This window comes from Carassius carassius, chromosome 42 (assembly GCF_963082965.1).
Source record: "Carassius carassius chromosome 42, fCarCar2.1, whole genome shotgun sequence".
Classification (NCBI taxonomy): Eukaryota; Metazoa; Chordata; class Actinopteri; order Cypriniformes; family Cyprinidae; genus Carassius; species Carassius carassius.
In genome coordinates this window covers 5,282,162-5,303,804 of record NC_081796.1, presented here as the reverse complement: position 1 = coordinate 5,303,804, position 21,643 = coordinate 5,282,162, and the positions used below count along the sequence as shown (strand labels likewise).

General features: G+C 38.8%; 1 protein-coding gene across 2 annotated transcripts in view; it reads right to left on the bottom strand.

Annotated features, from left to right (window-relative positions):
• Positions 1-21,643, bottom strand: part of LOC132124051 (procollagen-lysine,2-oxoglutarate 5-dioxygenase 2-like) — a 56,893-nt gene that overhangs the window by 2,485 nt on the left and 32,765 nt on the right. The window contains exons 8-18 of one of the 2 annotated variants that reach the window (XM_059534810.1): positions 20,195-20,296; positions 16,745-16,870; positions 16,528-16,649; positions 15,180-15,284; positions 8,261-8,386; positions 7,816-7,957; positions 5,451-5,513; positions 4,133-4,246; positions 3,819-3,884; positions 2,226-2,330; positions 1,811-1,957 (exon numbers count right to left, since the gene is read on the bottom strand). In XM_059534810.1, coding sequence (XP_059390793.1) covers positions 1,811-1,957; positions 2,226-2,330; positions 3,819-3,884; positions 4,133-4,246; positions 5,451-5,513; positions 7,816-7,957; positions 8,261-8,386; positions 15,180-15,284; positions 16,528-16,649; positions 16,745-16,870; positions 20,195-20,296 — 1,218 coding nt within the window. The remainder of the gene's footprint in view (positions 1-1,810; positions 1,958-2,225; positions 2,331-3,818; positions 3,885-4,132; positions 4,247-5,450; positions 5,514-7,815; positions 7,958-8,260; positions 8,387-15,179; positions 15,285-16,527; positions 16,650-16,744; positions 16,871-20,194; positions 20,297-21,643) is intronic. The other variant, XM_059534811.1, reaches the window with a different exon arrangement.

Here is a 21,643-nt window from a genome sequence, read left to right as displayed (position 1 = left end):
GGTTAGTTCACCCAAAAAGGAAAATTATGTCATTAGTGACAGACCCTCATGTCGTTCCAAACCCGTGAGACCTCCATTTATCTTTGGAACACAGTTTAAGATATTTTACATTTAGTCCGAGAGCTCTCAGTCCCTCCATTGAAACTGTGTGTACGGTATGCTGTCCATGTCCAGAAAGGTAAGAAATACATCATCAAAGTAGCCCATGTGACATCAGAGGTAACATTTTGTACAAAATACATTTTGGTCCAAAAATAGCAAAAACTACGACTTTATTCAGCATTGTCTTCTCTTCCGTGTCTGTTGTGAACGTGTTCACAACACTGCAGTTCCAGTGCAGTGCAGTGATGTCCGGTTCATGAACGAATCACTCGATGTAACCGGATCTTCTTGAACCAGTTCACCAAATCGAACTGAATCGTTTGAAACGGTTCGCGTCTCCAATAAGAATTAATCCACAAATGACTTAAGCTGTTAACTTTTTTAATGTGGCTGACACTCCCTCTGAGTTAAAACAAACCAATATCCCGGAGTAATTAATTTACTCAAACAGTACACTGACTGAACTGCTGTGAAGAGAGAACTGAAGATGAACACCGAGCCGAGCCAGATAACGAACGAAACACTGAATGGTTCTCTAGTCAAGAAGCGTTTCTGTCGGACGCGTCTGATTCAAGAACCGAGGAGCTGATGATACTATGCATGCGTGATTCAGCGTGAAGCAGACTACCACACAGCGTGTCTGAACAGAACTGGTTCTTTTGGTGATTGATTCGGAACTGAAACGTTTTCTTCAACCAGTTTATTGAATTGAACTGTCCGAAAGAACCGGTTTTCGGAAAAGAACCGAACACCCCATGACTACTGGTGATCCAAAAAACGATGCAACCGGTTCTTAACTAGAGAACGAGTCAATCTTTCATTCATTATCTGGCTCGGCTTGGTGTTCATCTTCAGTTCTCTCTTCACAGCAGTTCAGTCAGTGTACTGTTTGAGTAAATGAATTATTCCGGGATATTGGTTTGTTTGAACTCAGAGGGAGTGTCAGCCACATTAAAAAAATGTAACAGCTTAAGTCATTTGTGGATTAATGCTTATTGGAGATGCAAACCGTTTCAAACGATTCAGTTCGATTTGGTGAACTGGTTCAAGAAGATCCGGTTACATCGAGTGATTCGTTTGAGAACCGGATATCACTGCACAGCAGTGAACGCGCTCACAACAGACCCGGAAGAGAAGACAATGCTGAATAAAGTCGTAGTTTTTGCTTTATTTGGACCCAAATGCATTTTCGATGCTTCAACAAATTCTAACTGACCCTCTGATGTCACATGGACTACTTTGAAGATGTTTTTATTACCTTTCTGGACATGGACAGTATACCGTACACACAGTTTCAGTGGAGGGACTGAGAGCTCTCAGACTAAATCTAAAATATCTTAAACTGTGTTCCGAAGATGAACGGAGGTCTTACGGGTTTGGAACGCCAAACTTTATTTTTTATTTTATTTTTTTTAGTAGGTAAATGATTTGTTGAAAAAGATGAACATGCCATCTGTGTTTAATTTCACAAAACATTTTCTTTGGTTCCTAATGGTTATAATGACCCTAAATCTTAAAATATTCTGATTTGGGGGTGAAATATAACCATATTCTTCACGGTCTACATGGGTTTCACCCTAGCAAACATTAAATTACAAAATGCCTTGGTTGTTGGTGGTTGACGTAGAAAATACAAATTCCTTAACACATGCTTAGACATATAACAGCTAAATTATGACTCGGTCCAGACCCAGACAGACTTGCTCACCTTGGTATAATAGCCAGAGAAGACCTTGAGAGTGACAGGGGAGATGAATTCTCTGATAAAGTGCAGCCATTCCTTATCGAAATCGATCTGTTTCATATGAATGTCATCTGTCGGGACACTCTCATAGCCTCCAGTGATACGCTTGTCCTGCAAAGGACAACAAAATGACTGGGCAAAAAGTCAATGGTAAAAACCTTAAATTATTATCAGCAATTGTGCTATTGTGTAAAGTCTACTAAAAGGTAATTTCCACTTAGAAAAATAAGGATTACATATGTAATTGACAAAATATTTATACATTTTTGTCTATTAAGAATAAAAATCTGTTTCCTTTTTGTATTTATACATTTTTTAATTCATGGCTGATCCCTGTACAAAGTGTGCAGACTGTTTAAGGTCGGCGGGTTTATCTGACCTTGTGTCTTCCACCAGACCATGAACCATGGTTTTCCATCTCCTCCACCAGCTCATCACAGGCTTTCTCCGAGAGCACAGGGAACCAGAAAACATCTGGGCATGGCTGTAGAAACATAAACAGGTGCTTAGTATCTGGTAAAATTTTAGCCTTAACACCTAGCACAAATGTGGCTATTTCAGCATAACACATTTTCACTCAAAAAAAAAATCCTAACTCATACAAACATCGATGGGAGTGTCATGCAAAGAACAAATGCTTTTCTTTTCAAAGGTGACATCATGGAAAACTGTACTTTCCATTACTTTTACATATTTCTCTGACAATCATAACAGAAGTAATTTACATATAGAAGTCTAAAGGCAAGCAAAAACAGCTAATATAGGGATCAGAGAGAAGATAAAGAATGTTCCCAATTCCAATATAAAGCTAAGTTGCAGTTATTTTTGGTGCATGTAACTTGATTAAAATTCTAAGTGGACTTATACTTAATGATAGTTAATGATTTTCTAATTCAGTTGGACTAGTTTGCATTTTTGTCCATCCACATATCCTCCAATCATCCTTATCAACAACTCAACATCTTGGAAACTACTGGTTTTAATCCTGCCTCCCATGTAGATTCTTTAGGACAGGGATCTCCAACCCCCGTCCTCATCCAACCCCCATCTACTGCCTTGGTTGACTGAAGGATCGGCGGGTTTATAGTCTCAAAAGATGCAAACAAGACAAACAGAATGGAATCTCCAACCCTGCTCTAGGGAGCTATAGCGCCCTGCAGATTTCAGTTCCAACCTTGCTCCAACACGCCACTCTGTAATTATCAAGTAACCATGAACCTCTTGATTAGCTGGTTCTGGTGTCTTTAAGGAGCTTAAATCTGCAGGATGGTAGCTCTCCAGGAGCAGGGTTGGAGACCCCTGCTTATGGTATCATGGAAAGGAACTGTATCCAAGTTACATCAAGGAACTGCATTGGTGACTCAAGGATAAGCACTTTGTCTCCTCTTTTTCTCAATGTTCACAACATTGCTTGGACCCATCAAAGACCCATGGATTTCTTGGCCTGGTTTAAAGTAAGTCAACTCTTAACTAAACTTCACAACTCAGCCTAGCAAAATCAGAGCTCCTTGTCTTCTAGCTAGCCCACATTCAGCAAGGCGTGTCAGAGAACACCACATCTAGATCAAACAAGAAGATGCAGGTAGTATTTGGTGACCAGTTCATTTTCACAGACCATTGTAAAGGCTGCCCGGTCATGTAGATTTGCACTGTACTTTATCAAGAAGATCAGGTTCTACCTGGGCAACCTGCATAGTTCCTTGTTCAGTCAACTCTAGATTCTGGAATAATGCAGTGCTCATCAAACTTCTGCCAATTTTTCAAATGTATGGTTGTTCACTTGGTCTTCAATCAGACCAAGAGTAAATGTATCCTTATACAACAAGTCTGGTTGGTAAGTGAGTGAAACTTTCTGGAATATTAATTTCCTTATCCGGAATATTAACTTTACTAAACCTCCATGGCGGAATGATCTTTCCTACTCTAAAAAAACAGAACCTGCTAAATTAATAAACAAAAAATGTTTGTTAACCTGCTCCAAGATGTTGTCAGTGAAAATTCGGGTATAGTTGGGATGGATGTATTTCTCTCTCCAGTCCTGTGAAAAAGAAAGAGGATTAGAACTTTAGCCCAATGAGTGACCTGCATTGCAAACAGTGATTAGCTCCCCTATATTCATCCGGATGGCAGACTAAAACCTAGATGGAGGTCAACACAGACGTATGTTTACCCTGTCAGCACTCTGCTTCATTATTGATGACAAATGTAGCACTAAATTGACCACTTCTGGAACCCGATGTTTTTGAATTATTACAGACACTTTGTATACAGAAAACATTCACTCACCAGTAGGTTTTCAAATATTTGCCAAAGGTCATTGTTATAATGAGATGTGTTATAGTTGGCAGTCGAAATAAGCCTTCCAAACTCATGACGATTTGTAACATACATGAAAACTCCCTGTGGTGGACAAAGAAAAGGTAGTTAGATACTACAAATTTGTTCTGAAATATAAAAAGTCCAATGTTAACAAAAAATAAACAATGTAAAATGAGTAAGAAAAAAACACATCATGCAAATAATTTTAAGTCGATCAAAACAAATCACAAATAAACAGCATAATCTGTGATAATGTGTAATAATGTGATAATCAATAACAATGGGAGGACAGATGTTGGGAAGGGCTGTTAGAGGGGATGGAACGGGAACACAGGGAAGTGCTGGGGAAAGTGCAACTCCAGGAATCAACATTCCTGTTTATTTTACTAGAAGCAGGGACAAGGTTTCTTGCATCTAAGTCTAGGAGGGTCAAGACTTGCTCTCAGTCTAGGCTTTACTAAAACATGTCCTGCGCCAATCTCAAACATATTAGCCTAATTGCTCAAAGCAATGCAAACATACAAAGGTAGCAAATGCTACATAAATACCTAGACTGAGATAAGTCATGGAGGTAGTGATGGTACGTTTCATGTTACTGGTACTAGTGAGCATGGAGGGGGGTTTCTCTTGGATTTTAATGTTACTGCAGGGAAAACTATAATGCAGTAAATCTATTAGATACATAATTGGCCTTGCCACCACTGTGGAGAATAGTGTGGAGAATTCATGGTTCAGTGTATATACAGTATATAATATCTGGTGCTTTGTCCAGGTTAACCCCATCAGAAAAAAAGCAGATAGCTTATCAAACTCAATAGCATCACTTTTCCAAAGGGTTCCGCTTGTTAGCTAAACACATCTGTCTGTGGAAGATGCATTTTAAATGGATATTATTTTAAATCAAATGTGTGAATGCATATCAGCACATGCACATACATTTATGGAATAGAAAAACCACAAAACAACCACATTGAGTTTGAAATGGAGGTTTATGGTTTTTCCACATGTATAGTAATTCATCTCAAAATTGATTCACCAAATCTTCTGGGATTATATGTTTTGACAGCACTGCTTGTGATTTTATGTTTGTACATACTCTAATGATCCCAAAGCAAGCACATATTAAATGTTAGTAGACCTTTCTCTTGAAAAATGTGCATTTATTACTACATTTATTAATGCATGGTTGTAATATCACTTTATAACCATTTGAAAAAGTGATGCCTTGCTTTAAAAAATGTGAATCTTAAATTATGCACGATAGAATAATCAAAACAAGAGGAACCTGTGGGGGTCTGAGCATATGGAATGATTCCGGAGAAGGAGATTCTCTTTCTCTCTGTACTGTCTAAAATGAAGGAAAAGCACCATGTAAATTATATAACAAGACATAAACAGAGTACGATACAAAGAGAGAGAGAGGGAGATATTAAGAAATTAGAATATTAGAGAAGATAGGGACACAGCACATGTACAATAATAAACTCTACCAGAATGGTAGAGATGCCTTTGGACTTGTATCAACGTTTTTTTTTTTTTGTTGATTTTCTGCTCAGAAAAGGGCTACAGTATATGCTGCCTTTAGGTGTCATAAGAAGTTAGCTGCAGACAGTTAGAAGAACCTCATAGTTAGTTATTAGTGGTGTTTATATTAAGGAGGAATAAAAATCGCCCAGCCAGACATTCCCATTGGATCAAGGTCACATGATGGATGTGAAAGAGAGGTAAAGGATGATGGGCAGAGAACAATTTGAATGCATCACAGAGGCTGCCATAAATGAATGGAGATGCCATGCCTTCACGATAGCACATTGATTAACTTTGAATACTTGCCAGTTACATCTTGTTCACAGAGATGCAGCAGATGTTTCAAACCATTGAGAAATCAGGCTAAATTGTCATATGCAAACTAATAAAGAACAGTTTCTGCTTTTAGAGGTGAATTGCTTGATGATCTACTTAGGGAAGCCCATTTCCTCAACTGAATAAAAAAGTTAACTGTGACTTTATATCATAATTGTTCTTTTTTTTTTTTTTTTTTTTTTGCAATTCGGAATTGCGCAATATAATTAAAAGTTACAAAGTCAGAATTGTGTGATATAAACTCACACTTCTAAGTCAGTTTCCCTTTCCTTTTCTCTCATTGGCTGTGAGTTGGTTGATCTCCTTCGGCCTGAGTGAGGAGGAAGTTGTCGCTGATGACGCTTAAGATGCTGAAGAGAGGGTGTGCTCTGGCGAGGACCCAGCAACCCCAAAGCAACCAACATATCACAGCTTATACAGCAAGCTGATCTGTGTTCTCTTTAAGGCTGTAGAGGACCTCGGCTTTAACTGTTCCCACCGACATGGCAACTTAGACGAGTGGTTTCTGCAATGGCCCGCCCTGGTCTTCACAGGGGTTCACGGCGAACTAACCAGGATGTGGCATACCACCTACTCAGCATGTTCATTCCTCCTCTTCTGCCGCTCTCACCACTGTTGATGGCGTTGAAGAAAAATTCCGCTCCACATCTCTACCCTCAATCATCTCTGGGATTGAAGGCCCAGCGTGCCCATCTAAGCCCTGCTGGACTACCTCCACTCTGGCAGGCAGTGCTTATTCTATGGCTGGCCAGGCTGGCTCAGCACTTCACATAAAGTCAGTGTTTTTCAGGGAAAAGTTTTTCCAAATTTCTCCGCACCGAGTCCAGCCAGACTTCCAATGCCTTCAAGGAGCTGTGCACAGTGACTGACCTGGCTCAGCACACTACAAAGGCCACTGCACAGGCAACTGAAAAGTCCATGGCCAACCTGGTGGTGGAAGATCACCTTCCCTCACACTTCGACTTCCCTGTCTCTCTGTTCGGCCCTGCCGTGGATGGATTTGCTGAGCGGTTTATGGCAGCACACAAGTCATCGCAGGCCATGCGTCACTCTCTCCAGAAACGCTCCAGTTTGGTGGCTGGTACAGGTCACCAGAAGGCTTCATCTTGCCAGCAGTCTGCGAAGCCTGTGCCACCTCCGGCCCAGCAAATCAAGCTTCAGTATTCAGAGAAAACAGGAGTTTGCCTATAGTATACATTGCAACTTTTGTTCACTTATTTCAGGGAACTGAGGTTGTTAGTTACCACAGCAATTAAAGTTTTCCCTCAGAATTGGACTTTATAACTCACAATTGCAAGTTTAAATCTCACAAAATTCTGAGAAAAATAATTTCAAGTTTATATCATGCAATTCTGGGAAGAGAAGTTGCGAGATGTAAACTTGTAAAAAAGTCAGATCTGTATTGTAAAACATCACTTTTTTTTTTCAGTGGCGGAAACAGGCTTCCATATCTACTTTACTCTCCTACATTCCTCCCTTATTACAAATTCAGCTTTATCATCAGAATCCATGACATTTTGTGACAATACGTTTTAAACATTAAGTATATACTGTATTTTAACAGTTTTCTGGTCTCTTACATTGTAATACTTTTTAATTAATAAACAATTCCATTAAATAAATTACACATTTACATCAATTACACAACAACAAATTACATTAAAATACATTGCACACCTAACTAATTAAAACTCTAGACTATTATTAAAAAAAATGTATATGATCGTTGCTGATCTAGATATATATAATTACTATAATTGTACAACTTTGTGTTTCAGCGGTCATACCAAGTCTCTGGCATTCCTGCACATGGCCATGTCGGGGTCCAATCTCTCCAAGACAAAGACATTCTTATCTTTGAGCTCATTCCGCAGAGTCTGGCCCTTTATGAGGTAGATGTGGGCCATGAAGGGGATGTTCCACACACCACTATTTACACAAGGAAAGACAAAAGAATATGTAAAAACAGTAATGATGCTTGGCATCATACTTGAATACAATGTTAAAATATACTTTGTTAGAGACATGTCCTGGTGAGCAATCGACATGCTACAAAGTAATCTGAGTTTGAATAGAGCATATTACTTTTTAGCAATTTACATTGAGTTTGAACAGAGTACTCTTTTTGATTCAGAGGAGGATAAATGCAATTCCGTAATGTTCCAGTAAGATTATATACAGTGAAATATCAGATCTCAGTAACTTCTGGATCACATCCTCTAAGATACTCACACACGCTTTCCTTGCACAATGTCAATGTAGTCCTCAGATCTCGCATAATAACCATCCAGGCTCAGGGCTCCCCAAAAGTTGGACCACAGTTTTCCATGACGGGTGACAAGAGGGCCAATTACTTTTCTGTGGTCGAAAAAAAAAAAAAATCAGCACAGAAACCAGCAACAGTCAATAAATGTACTATGATAGGCCTACTATGCAAGATACAAAGCTACTTTTTTTTTGCCACCACAAAAGGCCCTTTAGGAAAACTGAATTCAATGTTGACTTTTTAAGACCACAAAAGATTCGTTGTAGTACTGAATTAAGTTTTCAGGATGACACTATTGGGCAGCATAAATCAACTTCTCAGGAAAATGTTAAGGGGTTTCAAATCAAAATATGACTTTCTGTTACGAAACAGGATGTTGATACAATACGAGGACATACTGTATGAGGGCACCGGGACTAAAAGCATGTTTATTACGCATTTTGGGAGACATAACAAATGGACAGGGAAATAAATTATATTTCAATATTCTATGAAATATTATATATAATTATGAAAATTTTGTCAATTATTACTCCCATTATTAAAATTCTTATTTAATTACAAGTTGCCACAAAAACACATTAATATGCAAATTAGATTTCATTTATAGGTACGTTGTATATAATGAGAAAACCTGTTTATGGCCATTTTACATACATTTTGCAGAAAGAAAGATGCTATACTGAATAATTATGTTATAACATAGTTGAGAATCATCTTTATACAAAGTTTGGTAAAAAAAAAATAATAATAATCTTCAAAGCTAAAAATGTATTGGTGATTAAAAAAATCAGTTGTTGCATGTTCATTCATGTCTTCTTATTTTTTTGAAGAAATAGAGTTCCGATGTCTTCTACCGAGGACATAGCATAACTTATGAATGAAATATATACAGTACAGACCAAAAGTTTGGACACACATTCTCATTCAAAGAGTTTTCTTTATTTTCATGACTATGAAAATTGTAGAGTCACACTGAAGGCATCAAGGGCTATTTGACCAAGAAGGAGAGTGATGGGGTGCTGCGCCAGATGACCTGGCCTCCACAGTCACCGGACCTGAACCCAATCGAGATGGTTTAGGGGTGAGCTGGACCGCAGACAGAAGGCAAAAGGGCCAACAAGTGCTAAGCATCTCTCGGGGAACTCCTTCAAGACTGTTGGAAGACCATTTCAGGTGACTACCTCTTGAAGCTCATCAAGAGAATGCCAAGAGTGTGCAAAGCAGTAATCAAAGCAAAAGGTGGCTACTTTGAAGAACCTAGAATGTGACATATTTTCAGTTGTTTCACACTTTTTTGTTATGTATATAATTCCATATATAATTCCACATGTGTTAATTCATAGTTTTGATGCCTTCAGAATGAGAAGGTGTGTCCAAACTTTTGGTCTGTACTGTGTATATATATATATATATATATATATATATATATATATATATATATATATATATATATATATATATATATATATATATATTTTTTTTTTTTCTTTACATAATTTTTAATGCTCTAAACAATGTAAAGACATGAAAAAAAAAATCCTAAAACTTATTTTCTCGGGTCTTAAGAGAATAGAACAGGGGTGCGTTCTCCGATAACGTTGTCTCTTAGCGCGCTACGAAGACTCAAAAGGTACACCTTAACTACATGTATACCTTTCCTACGTGTGTTCTCCGAACTATACCTTAGGATGTTGCTTAAGGTAAACCTTCTTAAGTTCGACCTTAGCAGGTGCTGTCCATGGTGGAGGTGCTGAATAGGTTGAAATCGATGCCTCGATGATCGATTGTGCGCTCTTTCCTTCACAGCGGTATAGGTAAAGTATTGAGAAAACAATGTTCTTTATAAAGAAGCGTATTATTTAGAAATAGTACAAACTGCATTTATCGGGGCTCATTGAAATATACATGCAGAAATAAATATGAGTATGTGTTTATAATTTAGCAAGTGTGCAATCCCAAACCCTCATGGCCATAAGTGTGTTAATGTTCTCCACAACGTATGCTGATTATCCACCAGCCGTATCACATTATTGGCGTAAATCGCTCATTTGTGTAATTGGATGATTTCCTCAATAAAAGCGCAAACATGAGAGACATACCGACATTCACTATGTCGGGAAAAAAAGTCCGCAAAAAGAGATCGGCCAGCTTCACTGCTGCCGAAATGTCTATACTGCTGGATGAGGTGGAACACCACAAAGGTGTATTATTCGCTAGTTTCCGCACAACGGTCTCCAACAAAAAAAAAAAAGAACTCTGGGAAAGCATAGCCATGAAATTGGCAGCGTCTGGTTCCTGCCCATTGAGACAGTGGGACGTGATCCGTAAAAAATTGGCACGATTTTGCCAGCGCTGCCAAAGCGAGAGGTGCAGCAGTCCGGAGAGACCGGGAAAGAACTGGTGGGGGACCCAGCTCTGTGCCTGCACTCAGTCGCGATGAGGAAAGGGCCCTGGCAATCCTCGGAGAAGCGGCCTCACAGGGTATCTCAGGGGGGATTGATCTGAGAGCAGGTGTGGATACATTGCCGCAGAGCACTTCATCTTTACCTCCTCGACCCAACACACCCTCTTCCCCTGCCAGCAGTGACAGCGCTTCTTCAGCACCGGCGTCACCACACCTGTCCGCACCTTCACTACCATTGACTGAGGTAGCCCAGCACCAGCAATCCGGCTCCAGAAGGCGTCCCTTAATCCGATGCGACTGCAGTGATGAGCTGGTGAAGCTAGAAAAAGAGAAGCTACAACTTCTGCGGGGAATCGAGCAAGGGCTACAAGAGGCAAACGACATCGCCCGAGCCACGCTGGAGGTGGAAAAGGCAAAGGTTCATATTATGGAAAAGCAGTATGCTTTGTCCGAGGCACAGTTTCAAAGGCCATCAATTTCCGTTCCAATAATACTCCCAGATCAAGGTAAGGTTTTATGATGTTTATGAGTGTCGTGTTGTTTTTAATCTAACTATTCTTTTACGTTACAGGTGAACCATCGCCGACCCAGTAACAGGCTTATTCACATTTTTCTGTTTTCTGTGGTGTGCCTTTTCAAATTTACTTTCAAAAGTATTTTCAAATAAAACACGATTAAAAGCAAAACTGTTGTCATCAATGTTGGGTTTGCAGATCATCTTTAAAGGAAATATCCTTTTCCATCTCATGAAAGTGTGTGTAAGAAGTTTACATTACTTTTAATTGGGGTGTTTTTAGGCATGCAAAAAGCACCTTATGAGTGACACTTTTCCCCAAGTATATAATATACCCGTATCCACATCATCAATTTTCACTACGAGGTTAATGCTGTGTATTTTATTTATTTTTTATATATATGCATGCAAAGCCAATTGTAAGTACAAATAGCACACATGCTACAGTATATAGTAGGTACACAGCGCAAGGAGATCGGGTAGCCTAGGTATTGTGACACCACCTTTTGAAGTACTAAAGTAAAAAAATAAGGTGATTGGGGTTTCAGCATTTAAGTGAAATGGCATGGGAATAGGTGACAAATGAACTGTGTGCACAACTTCAATTTATTAGAGAAACACAAATAAATGAGGAACCTGAGTGGTCGATTTAAACAAAGAAATTGCTTGAAAAAATATTAACCAAAAATAGAGTGAATCATTTGGTGCCTCGTTTGCACACCAGCAGCGTGTAGGGCATCTCGTAATTCAGGTGGGTTGTGGAAACCTGCTTCCTCTTCCTCCTCTTCTTCCACCTCTTCTGGCAAAGCTGCACCTCCAGTAACTGCAATGTTGTGTAGCATGGCTGTAGCTACTACTACTGCACAACATCTTTGTGGCTTCAGACGCAACCCTCCAGCAGATTTATGAAGGCAACGGAAATGCATCTTCCAGCACCCAATCGAGCGCTCCACCAAGTTGCGGGTACGAGCATGTGCAGCGTTGTAACTGTGCTCAGACTGCGTGGTGGGGTTGGTGACTGGATTAAGAAGGTATGTTCTTAGGGGGTAGCCGCTGTCTCCTAAAAAATGCTCTGCCCAAAAACTCTTCTTTCTGCGTCTTGACCCACCGCTGAATTGGCCCACACAAAGCTGTCGTGTGTGCTACCAGGCCACTTTGCCACTACGTCTGTAATCACTCCCCTGTGATCAACTACCACTTGGACATTGATAGCCGCGAAGCCCTTGCGACAAATGAAGGCCTGGTCGAGTGCTGATGGGTTGGAGATGTGAATAAGTGTCCCGTCCACAAGGCCAATTACTCGCGGGATACCCGCAATGGCATGGAAGCCTTGATGTGTCTCCATCACTTCGTGCATTGTGAAAGGCATACGTATGTAATCAGTGGCGTGGCGAAGCAGTACGTTTGTGACTGAGTGAACGCACAGCCACACTGAGGTCTTACTCAGCCCATATCCATCCCCAACAACCTCCAGAAAACTCCCCACGGCATAAAAACGAAGAGCCGCCAGCAGCTGAATTTCGGGGCTGAGGGGGTAGCTCCGTCGAGTTTGTCTTGACAAATCTGGGCCAACAAGATGCAAGAGCTGCAGAATTTGCTCCCGTGGCAGGCGAAATTTTTTTACAATGGTCTCTTCTGACATGGTAGTCAGTGGACTAAAGTGTTCTCTTATAAAGTAATTGACATACACTAACTGCCTCCGCGGACGGCGCCGTCTTTGATTTAAAACAAGTACTCGCTGTCTCGCTGCCATAGCTATAAAGTTTGTGTAAACTCATCTTTCTTTATAGACTCCTAAGCCTTTTCTGTCAAATGGTTCGCCAGCTGATGTGCCTTAGGATAGTAATTAAAAAAGCTAACAACCATTAGTGTATGGAAACTTTATTAATGAAAACACTTCCATACACTGGGTGTAGGCTATAACAACTTAAGTATTGTATGTGTAAAAATTTAAAGTAAAAATGTAATTTTAATACTAAATCAGATTTTATATTAAATGTTCATATAAAATTTTCTATGTGTAATTAAACTGCGATGTAAAAAAGCTTTTTGCGTAGTGGTGGCCACTAGCGGTATGAACCGTCAGCAGCTATAAGGTATAGCTAAGAGCGCTCCAGACCAACCTTACGAACGTATGACTTACAGAAGGTATACTTAACTAAGAAGGTTTCGGAAACCACGTATTAACGATAAGGTACTTCTTAAGGTACAACTTAAGAACGACGTAGCGTTAAGGTATTTTCGGAGAACGCACCCCAGAAAAATAATAAATAATGCTTGAGCTAGTTGGTTATTATTTATACTAAATAAAAATAAAATAAGTAGAAAGAATAGAGAAAGAATAGAGAATGCTAGTGTTAAATGTTCTTTTCTTTTTAAATAAAGCAAGTAGTTAGAATATAAATAGAATAGACAGTGAGGGTCAAATGAAGATGAAAGAGATGTATTTTCAGCCGTTTCTTTAAAATTATTAAGGGCTCAGCTGCTTGGACTTGGCAGCCCTGCATCCAAAAAGAGCTAGGAGTCAGATCTGACTGATCTCAGGTCGAGAATATGAAGAGATGGTGGACAAGACCATGCTGGGGTATTTAGCAGATCCTGAGCTCATTGACAAATATCTGATCTTGTAAGATGTGCTCCCTTTACACAGAGTTAAATCGAAAGTGAACAGCGTGAATGCTAATTCAAAAGAGATTTTAATACTCTGCATACTGAGAGCGGATCCCTGATTCAACAACATTTTATACAATATTAGAATGTTTAAAGGAGTGGACACAAAATTGCGGAAGTGAAACACATTTTGCACTAGCAGGTGGCAATGGTCAGAAATTCAGGAGGAGCGAGATCAAGAAAACAGCTGAATACCAAACATTTTGGGCAATTAAGAAATCCCAACCCAACGCATTTTTTTTTTAGGTCCAAAAAGAGGACATGTCCGGGGAAAATATGACATATGGTCACCCTAATATACTGTATATACATTTTCCTCAAATCATCCTGGTGACCCAAACCAAGGGACGCGACCCAGGGTTTGAAAACCACTGCTCTTGGTTTCACGCACAATCCAAAAGACATGCAGTATAGGTGATTTGGACAAAATAAATTGCCTGTAGATGAGAGTGTGTGTGTGTGTGTGTGTGTTAGCCTTATGATACATTCAGGATGTACCCTGAATGCAGCCCGAGTTGCTGGAAAAGGCTCCAGCATCTCCGTGAAGCTAGAGAGGTAAGTGGTTTGGAAAAAAGTTGGGATGAATAGATTGGTTTAATGAAAGTTTATACCACATGAGTGGTTACCATGACCTATGTGAAAACTTATACTTGTGAGATTGTGAAGAAGGCATCTTTTTATCTGGGCACATGAGAGCAGCTTTATATGGTATTGTTCCTATAATCGTGAGAGTGACCCTGGAGTAACATAGTCAAGTCTTTCACCTCTCTTGTGAGCTTAAACTCAACTAACCATGAATATCGCTTCATTGAGGTAAACATGCCATTCAAAACACTTTAGTGGAAATTATAGTGTTGGTCAACAATGTGAAAGCAAGTAAAATTCCACATTTGTACGGTTACTGGTACCAATTTCACTCCACAAGCCAGAAGCCAGCAGAGAGAGTTCCCAAGCATTCTTAAAATATCTGAAAAGGGCTTCCTCCATAGTCATGCGAAAGAGTGCTTTAGGTTCTCATATTAAATGTGACTGAGTTCAGACTTGTTTCTTATTTAAAGTCAAGTGGCATTATAAGAGTACATGCAATGAAGAGCAGACTGTTTCTATGCACCATGGGAAAACAGGAAGCCACCAGTGCTTATTTTTAAACCTTGAGGGATTTGCATTCAGTCTGCTATAATGTTCCTGTGGTTTTAGCACATGAGAGATTCAAGTTAATTTCCTCAGACAAAATGGTTACTGTGGAAGATTCCAGGTTTTTAAAAATGTTTGACTTTGATTAAAGGGAAACTACCTGTTTTGTTCGATGAGGAGTTTTAGGGTCTGTCGGTTGGTGAGCATCACATCTGCATCAATGCTGAAGTAATAATCACAAGAAAGATCCTTCCGGCACAAATCACTGTTAGAAAATAGTAAGGGTGTCATTATTAATTCTAGCAAAATTCAGGGCATGTTAAATGTTAATGCTAAACTTTTTATTTCCTGAAAGGTGACAAACTGCACATACCAAAGTGTGTAATCAAATGTCAGAGATCCAATTATTAACACAAACATTTCGTATCCTATTCGCCCAAAAACAAACTGCATGAGCCCATCTGTAGTACATCTGAGATAAAGTACATAGCTGTGTCCTTGGCTATGAAAGTATATATATCTGGGTAATATAATGTTCCTCTGAATATCATTCTGTGTGATGTGATTCTGAGCATCACTGTCCTAATATTAATTAAATTTTTTTAGAATGCTCTGTTCTGAAGCGAAATGGAAACCGTCTGAAACCAACATCTTTTAATGTCTGCTCTGACGTCTTATGCAAACCAGCATTTATTGGACCTAGTAATTAAGATAAACAACTTGAGTGATATCACCATGTCAACAGCTACTGATGCCAAACACAGACATGCAGTAGGAAAACAGCACCAGGACCAGAGAATCAACATGTCTACTGCACATCCTGTATACGCCTTAATAAATGTGATAGTATAACTTCATTTATCCACTAAAATCTTACAGATCTCAGTTATTTTTGGTTGTCTGTGCAAAATTCATCCCCAATCCAACAAGTCACACACTGAAGTTTAATATGTGGAGTTAGGGGTTTATTTAAATTACTAACCCTAAGTATAAAAGATAGTAATAGTGACACTTAAATAAGCAGCAATAATTAATATTTGAACCAGCTAGTTAAAAGTAATTGTAAAAATAGCTCAGAGAAATCAAGTGAGCGTGTCTAGCAGCATGTGTTTGCAGATGCCACTTGGTTTGATATTGTGATAGCTTTTGTGGAAAATGTTTGAAAGCAGACATGTACAAGTGGATTCGTTTTGAAGCTGGCATGGGAATCTTGAAGACAGCAGTGTTCTGATGAGTGCTAAACTAAGAGCAAATAAAAGGGTTCACAGGAGCTTCTTCTGTATTTCTTTGGTACATTTCTAAAGGATGGGAAGATTTACTGCTTTGTGGCGAGTCGGATGTTGCTTCTGGGTTTTTTTTTTTGTAAGGAGTTGAAAAGTTTGCTGACATGTGGCAAAGGTTTGCGTTTATCTTTGATCAGGAGTTTGAGCTTCATCAGATTTGCATTGTAATTTACTTCATTATTTGCATATTTTTGAGAGTGACTCTGAAATTAAAGGGATGTTTACATTCCCATGTTCCTTGCTTCTCCTTGAGTTAAGTTCTCCTCGGGGCCAACGACTTTAAAACTGTGGAAAACATCCTTGTTCTCTTCCCAAAACTTCTGTATGTGCTTCTCATGGTAAACCACCTGAAGAACAAGACATGGAACAAGCACGGTCAAAGACAGACGCTAAAATCCAAACGGTCAAATGGTTCTCATTGCTTTGTCAGCCAGACACTCACACTGTTATGAACAAAGACATTCAGTTTATCTTTGGGATAATCTAGACTCAGGAGCCTCTCCAGGAACTCTGGCAGGAATGGAGTCGGCTGCTCAATATATATACCAACAGTCACTTGTGGAAACTCCTGTTTAGATAAAGAGAAAAGTCTGGTCAAACATTAATACTTTTGCACGCAGTTAAATTATTCACAATGTTTTCACCTAGGGTAGGGGATATAACCCCCCAAAAATTATTACTGTAGGACTCTTTTTATTGCACAGTAAGTGTGTATCACAATATGCATATTTTGATGGGAGCCCAACTAAATATTATTTAGATGTTAGTGACCAGGTTCATCCATCCATTCTCAAAAGAGTTTGTTCTCTGTAGGGTCTTGGGAATTTCAGATCATATCCCAGTGATTGGCTTGTTTTGTATATTTTCACATTACTTGTTTCTTTCTCACATGTGAATAATGTGTACATGGGATAATGAATATATCTAGCATGGTTAAAAATGGTATAGAAAATAACACATACCATCCAGTCTTATTTTTCACATAGCCAGAAGCGCTGCTGGAGGTCTGAGAAAAAGTACAAGCTTCTTTCCCATGACATTGAGCTTAAGGTTACACAGTTCTGTCACCACTACTTTTGTGGTTCTTGACCAGTCTACACAGCTCACTAGATGAAACGGGACCTGAGTGGCACCATCTAATTTCCTAGTTCCGACCTTGGCTCTGGGTTCCTGAAGGGAGTGTCCTAGAATCGAGCCAGAGGTCTTTAAATTGTTACCGACAGAAGAGCAGGGACTAAACAGGAGACACAGGGGATTCTGCGGAGTCTAAACCGGGACAGTTTCCTTTAACGGGGCCTTTTCAACCTCAGCATAAGCAGTGTGAGAATGTAAACTTGTGTTTAGAGCTGAAACAATGAATCGATTTAATCGATTAAAATCGATTATTAAAATAGTTGTCAACTAATTTAGTCATCGATTCGTTGCTAAATAACTTTTATTTGCCGTAAGCAGCTCATTTCGTGCATATTTCAAATCTGCGGTGACCAAAGTGTGGCAGTAATGAGCCACCGGAGGTTTTACTCAGCCAGTACAGCAGGAGAAGTAGCGAATAGCCAATAGCTGGCCTCGTTTTATGTCACATGCTTCCCAAACAGCGTCTCTGCAGCATTCAGCGTGATGTGGGAGACGGAGTACTTTACTTTGAGCCTTCAAAAGAGAAGAGTAACCTGTAAACTCTGCACTACTGAACTGTTTAAGGGGACGTTCACATATCGCGTATTTTGCGCACTCAAGTTCGTTATTTCAAACACCGCACCGAGTTAAAAACATTTCAACTTTTCAGAATGCCGCAAGCGCACCGCGGGTCATGTGACAAGAACTAACCAATCAGCTTCATCCTTTCCCGTAACAACGTTAAAAGCTCAGTCAAGATGAAAGGAACTGCTGATCATAGTTGTATATGGATTTCCATTTTGAAATAAATTTAGTAGCAGAGCTACTGCAAGCGATTTTTTGAGCTGCAAATCCATTTATACTTTGCTGAAATTTCCGCGTCTTCAAGGAGAGAGCACGTCATGGTTGCTTAGCAAAGGCAGATGCCTCAGGGGCGCTTCTGCCCGAGCGCTTTGGAAAGGAGGAGAAAGCGGTGCGCCTAGTGTTTTCCACGCGTTTTAGGCGCGATTTGTGAACGGCCCCTAAGACTTTCATTTGTGCAGATTCTCCAGAACAATGTTGTTTGCAAATGTTTAGTCGTAAAAGCTGATAACATTGCTTTTTAACAGTTAACATTTAAAGCTTTACAAACATGTTCTGTGATCAGTTTGTCGTTTACCAGTTCAAAATTCACTCGTGCAGCCTAATTATGACTGAATGAGAGAGGTAAGTTTTAAAGATATTTGAAATGCACTTTTTTTTTAAGTATTCACTGTTCTTTTTCACACAGCAGGTTTTTTGTGTGTGTCCAATTTTTTTTTCTGGACAACCTTCTGATGGATTTTACTTTAAATTGTGAGTTCCATTCAGGTTTCATGCCATTGGCACTTTATTCGAAGGATTGTTTACAATTTCACAGCAAAAGCTATAAAGCTGTTTCCCAGTAAATAATAAAATACAATGCACTGCAATTTTATTCTGTTTTATCCTTATTCTTCGTGAAAATATGTTCTGAAAGATTCCTTAATAAGCTTTGTTCGGGATGTTAAACTACTTTACGAGCTCTAAGGACTGCCATGGTGAAAACATTATTTGAAATCTCCTTGTGAAATTTGCTAGAGTATGGGTCAGTGTTTTGATTGCAGAAGAGTTCGACAAAAGGATTACTAACACATAATAAAACAACTCCAGGTATATTTTTGATGAGGATATGACAGTGCAAAATGGTTAAAATCTCTTAAAAATATATGCTGAAGGATAAAGACCATTTATTAATAATTTACTTGAGGAAAAAATGGAAAAAACTAAAATATAAGTACATAAACCGATTAATCGTAAAAATAATCGACAGATTAATCGATTATCAAAATAATCGTTAGTTGCAGCCCTACTTGTGTTCCTTTTTCAAGAACAACCCAAAACCACTGAGCAGATGAGACTGGTACGACCTAGCCACTATCGTCCTGACAAACAACAGACTCTGGGTTTTGTCTCATCATCCTTTCCAATGCTTCCTAGAAATGAATGGTTTAAAAAAATAGGCTTTTTTGTTTCACTTGACCAGTCATCTGAGGTTTTACCAGTGACCAAAATGAAAGATTCTTCCATTTGTGCTTTAATGTAAGATATAGCCCAATTATACCTTTTTTCCAACTAGCAACGACACCAGTCAGCCAGCCTGAAACAACCAGTTAATTTATTATTGATATGAAAGAAATTGTCGCTACTTTCATTTCATCACAACTTTAATAAGTTTCTAGCAACCACTCAGAAAGTGTTAGCAGAGATAAACATCAATGTTCATTATAAAAGAAAAATGGTCAGCTCAACATTGCAGTGAATTTTGCCCTGACAATACTACAAGCAGAAATGTGTTATTTCCACATCAGTAACTCCATCTTATTGGAAATAACTCAAAGCCATTTTTGCCAACCTTAGTTGAACCCCACAACAAATTTTCAGGACAACCACTTTAAGTTACCCTGTGGATATAACCCCACACTGAGCAGCCCGCTAAAGAGAGGTCTGGTTGACAGCAACACCCCAGTAAGTGAAACCGTCCTAAAACCAAAAGCCATTTCCTGCACCACAGTAGTGAACAACTTCCTCTTCCTCAAGTGGCTCCTTATGGGCATTTATAATTTAAGGAATGTGTAAAATGACATAGGGCGCATACGGAACAAAACTTCCAAGCTCCACTTTCTCTTGGCTTATCTTTAAATGAAAACTCAAAAGGATAATGATGATCAATGATGTATAACATTCTAGTGCTTACTGTGGCTTTTATTGGATGACTCACTTTAAGATGAGACAAATCCACCATGTTTTGGTCACAGATGGTACAGCCTTGCTCATAGTTCCAAACATTGGGGATGTAGTTGGCCAAGTAATTGAAGTATATCTGCGGGAGAAAATAAAATTACATTTTAGGTATTAAGTTTTATAAATTTTATAATATTTATAAATAAATAAATAAAATGACACCTTAAAATAGCCTTTAAAACAATTATTATTCACATGATTTATGGTCTAGAACAGGAAATGTACACCCATATTCAATCCCAGGTTGTAGTAGATAAATTCAGTCTTGCTTAAGACAACAAACCAAACATGAATCCTGCTGCCAAAAATTTTTATGACCTACAGAAAAAAAACTGTAATTATTGTTGGACTGTTACTTTAGATTTATAACATAACATACATCAAAGAATGAGTTTTGTATCTCATTTAGGAATTTTTAGGACAACGTTGCAGGGAGGGAAATGTTGCATCTGATGTTAATTGTGTATTTAAATAGTGTGACAGATCAAGCAGATTAACTGTTCCGCAGGGAATGATGTTCTTTTTCTTGAAAAAGCATATTAGCTTATAAGAAACAACAGCTATTTTTATCTTAGATCAGGACACTAAAACAAAATTACTTGTTACCATAAACAGGTTGCCTCAAATTTTGCCAAAAAAGTAAGCCTTAAGTATTTATCTTAAATTATGCGATAAAGGTGTGCATTTTCCAGGGACTCCCCCTCTGTGAAGCCCATGGGACACCACACCAAATATTATTTACACCAATAGACTATATTTGCCCGTTCATTACATTTGTAACACACAAACAGAAGAATACTGTCATGAATATTAGGATAATATGATTTATGTATGTATTTATTTATTTTTAATTCAGAACTGTCCATTGCCTAGTTTTTGTTTCCTGGAAGACAAGTCTGTATTCCCTGTTATTTTGTTTACTGGCTGTTAGATCCAGGTTTTGGAAGAACAGCTGTGCACACTCTCATGCTGTTTTCGATTACAGGAAGTTAGAATGTAATCGAAAGGAGGAGATCTTCAATTCAATCACATCCACATGGTACCCAGATGCTATCTTTCTTATTCATCCCAATTTTCAGCCATGTTAGATAGTTTTAGAGAATTTAACATTTTAGTTGGCTGCTAGGACTGATAACCTCTTGGAGATGCAGGTCGTGACCTCAAGTGCTGTGAGGTCAATTGGTTAAACATTACTGACAGAAAAATTAGCAGTTTCTCACTGATTCCAAATAAAGAGAAGCCATAAACCAAGCCACTGCCTTCACATTCTGGTCATAAGCTACTACTGTGTATCCTTAAGCCTTGTTACTTTTATTGGATCTTGTTTGAGTGTTTATGAGAACATCTGTATTCCCTAGAGCACATTAAAGACGCTGGAGATCAGAGAAATCCTGTCGGATGGACACGGGGCAGCTTGAATGAATCA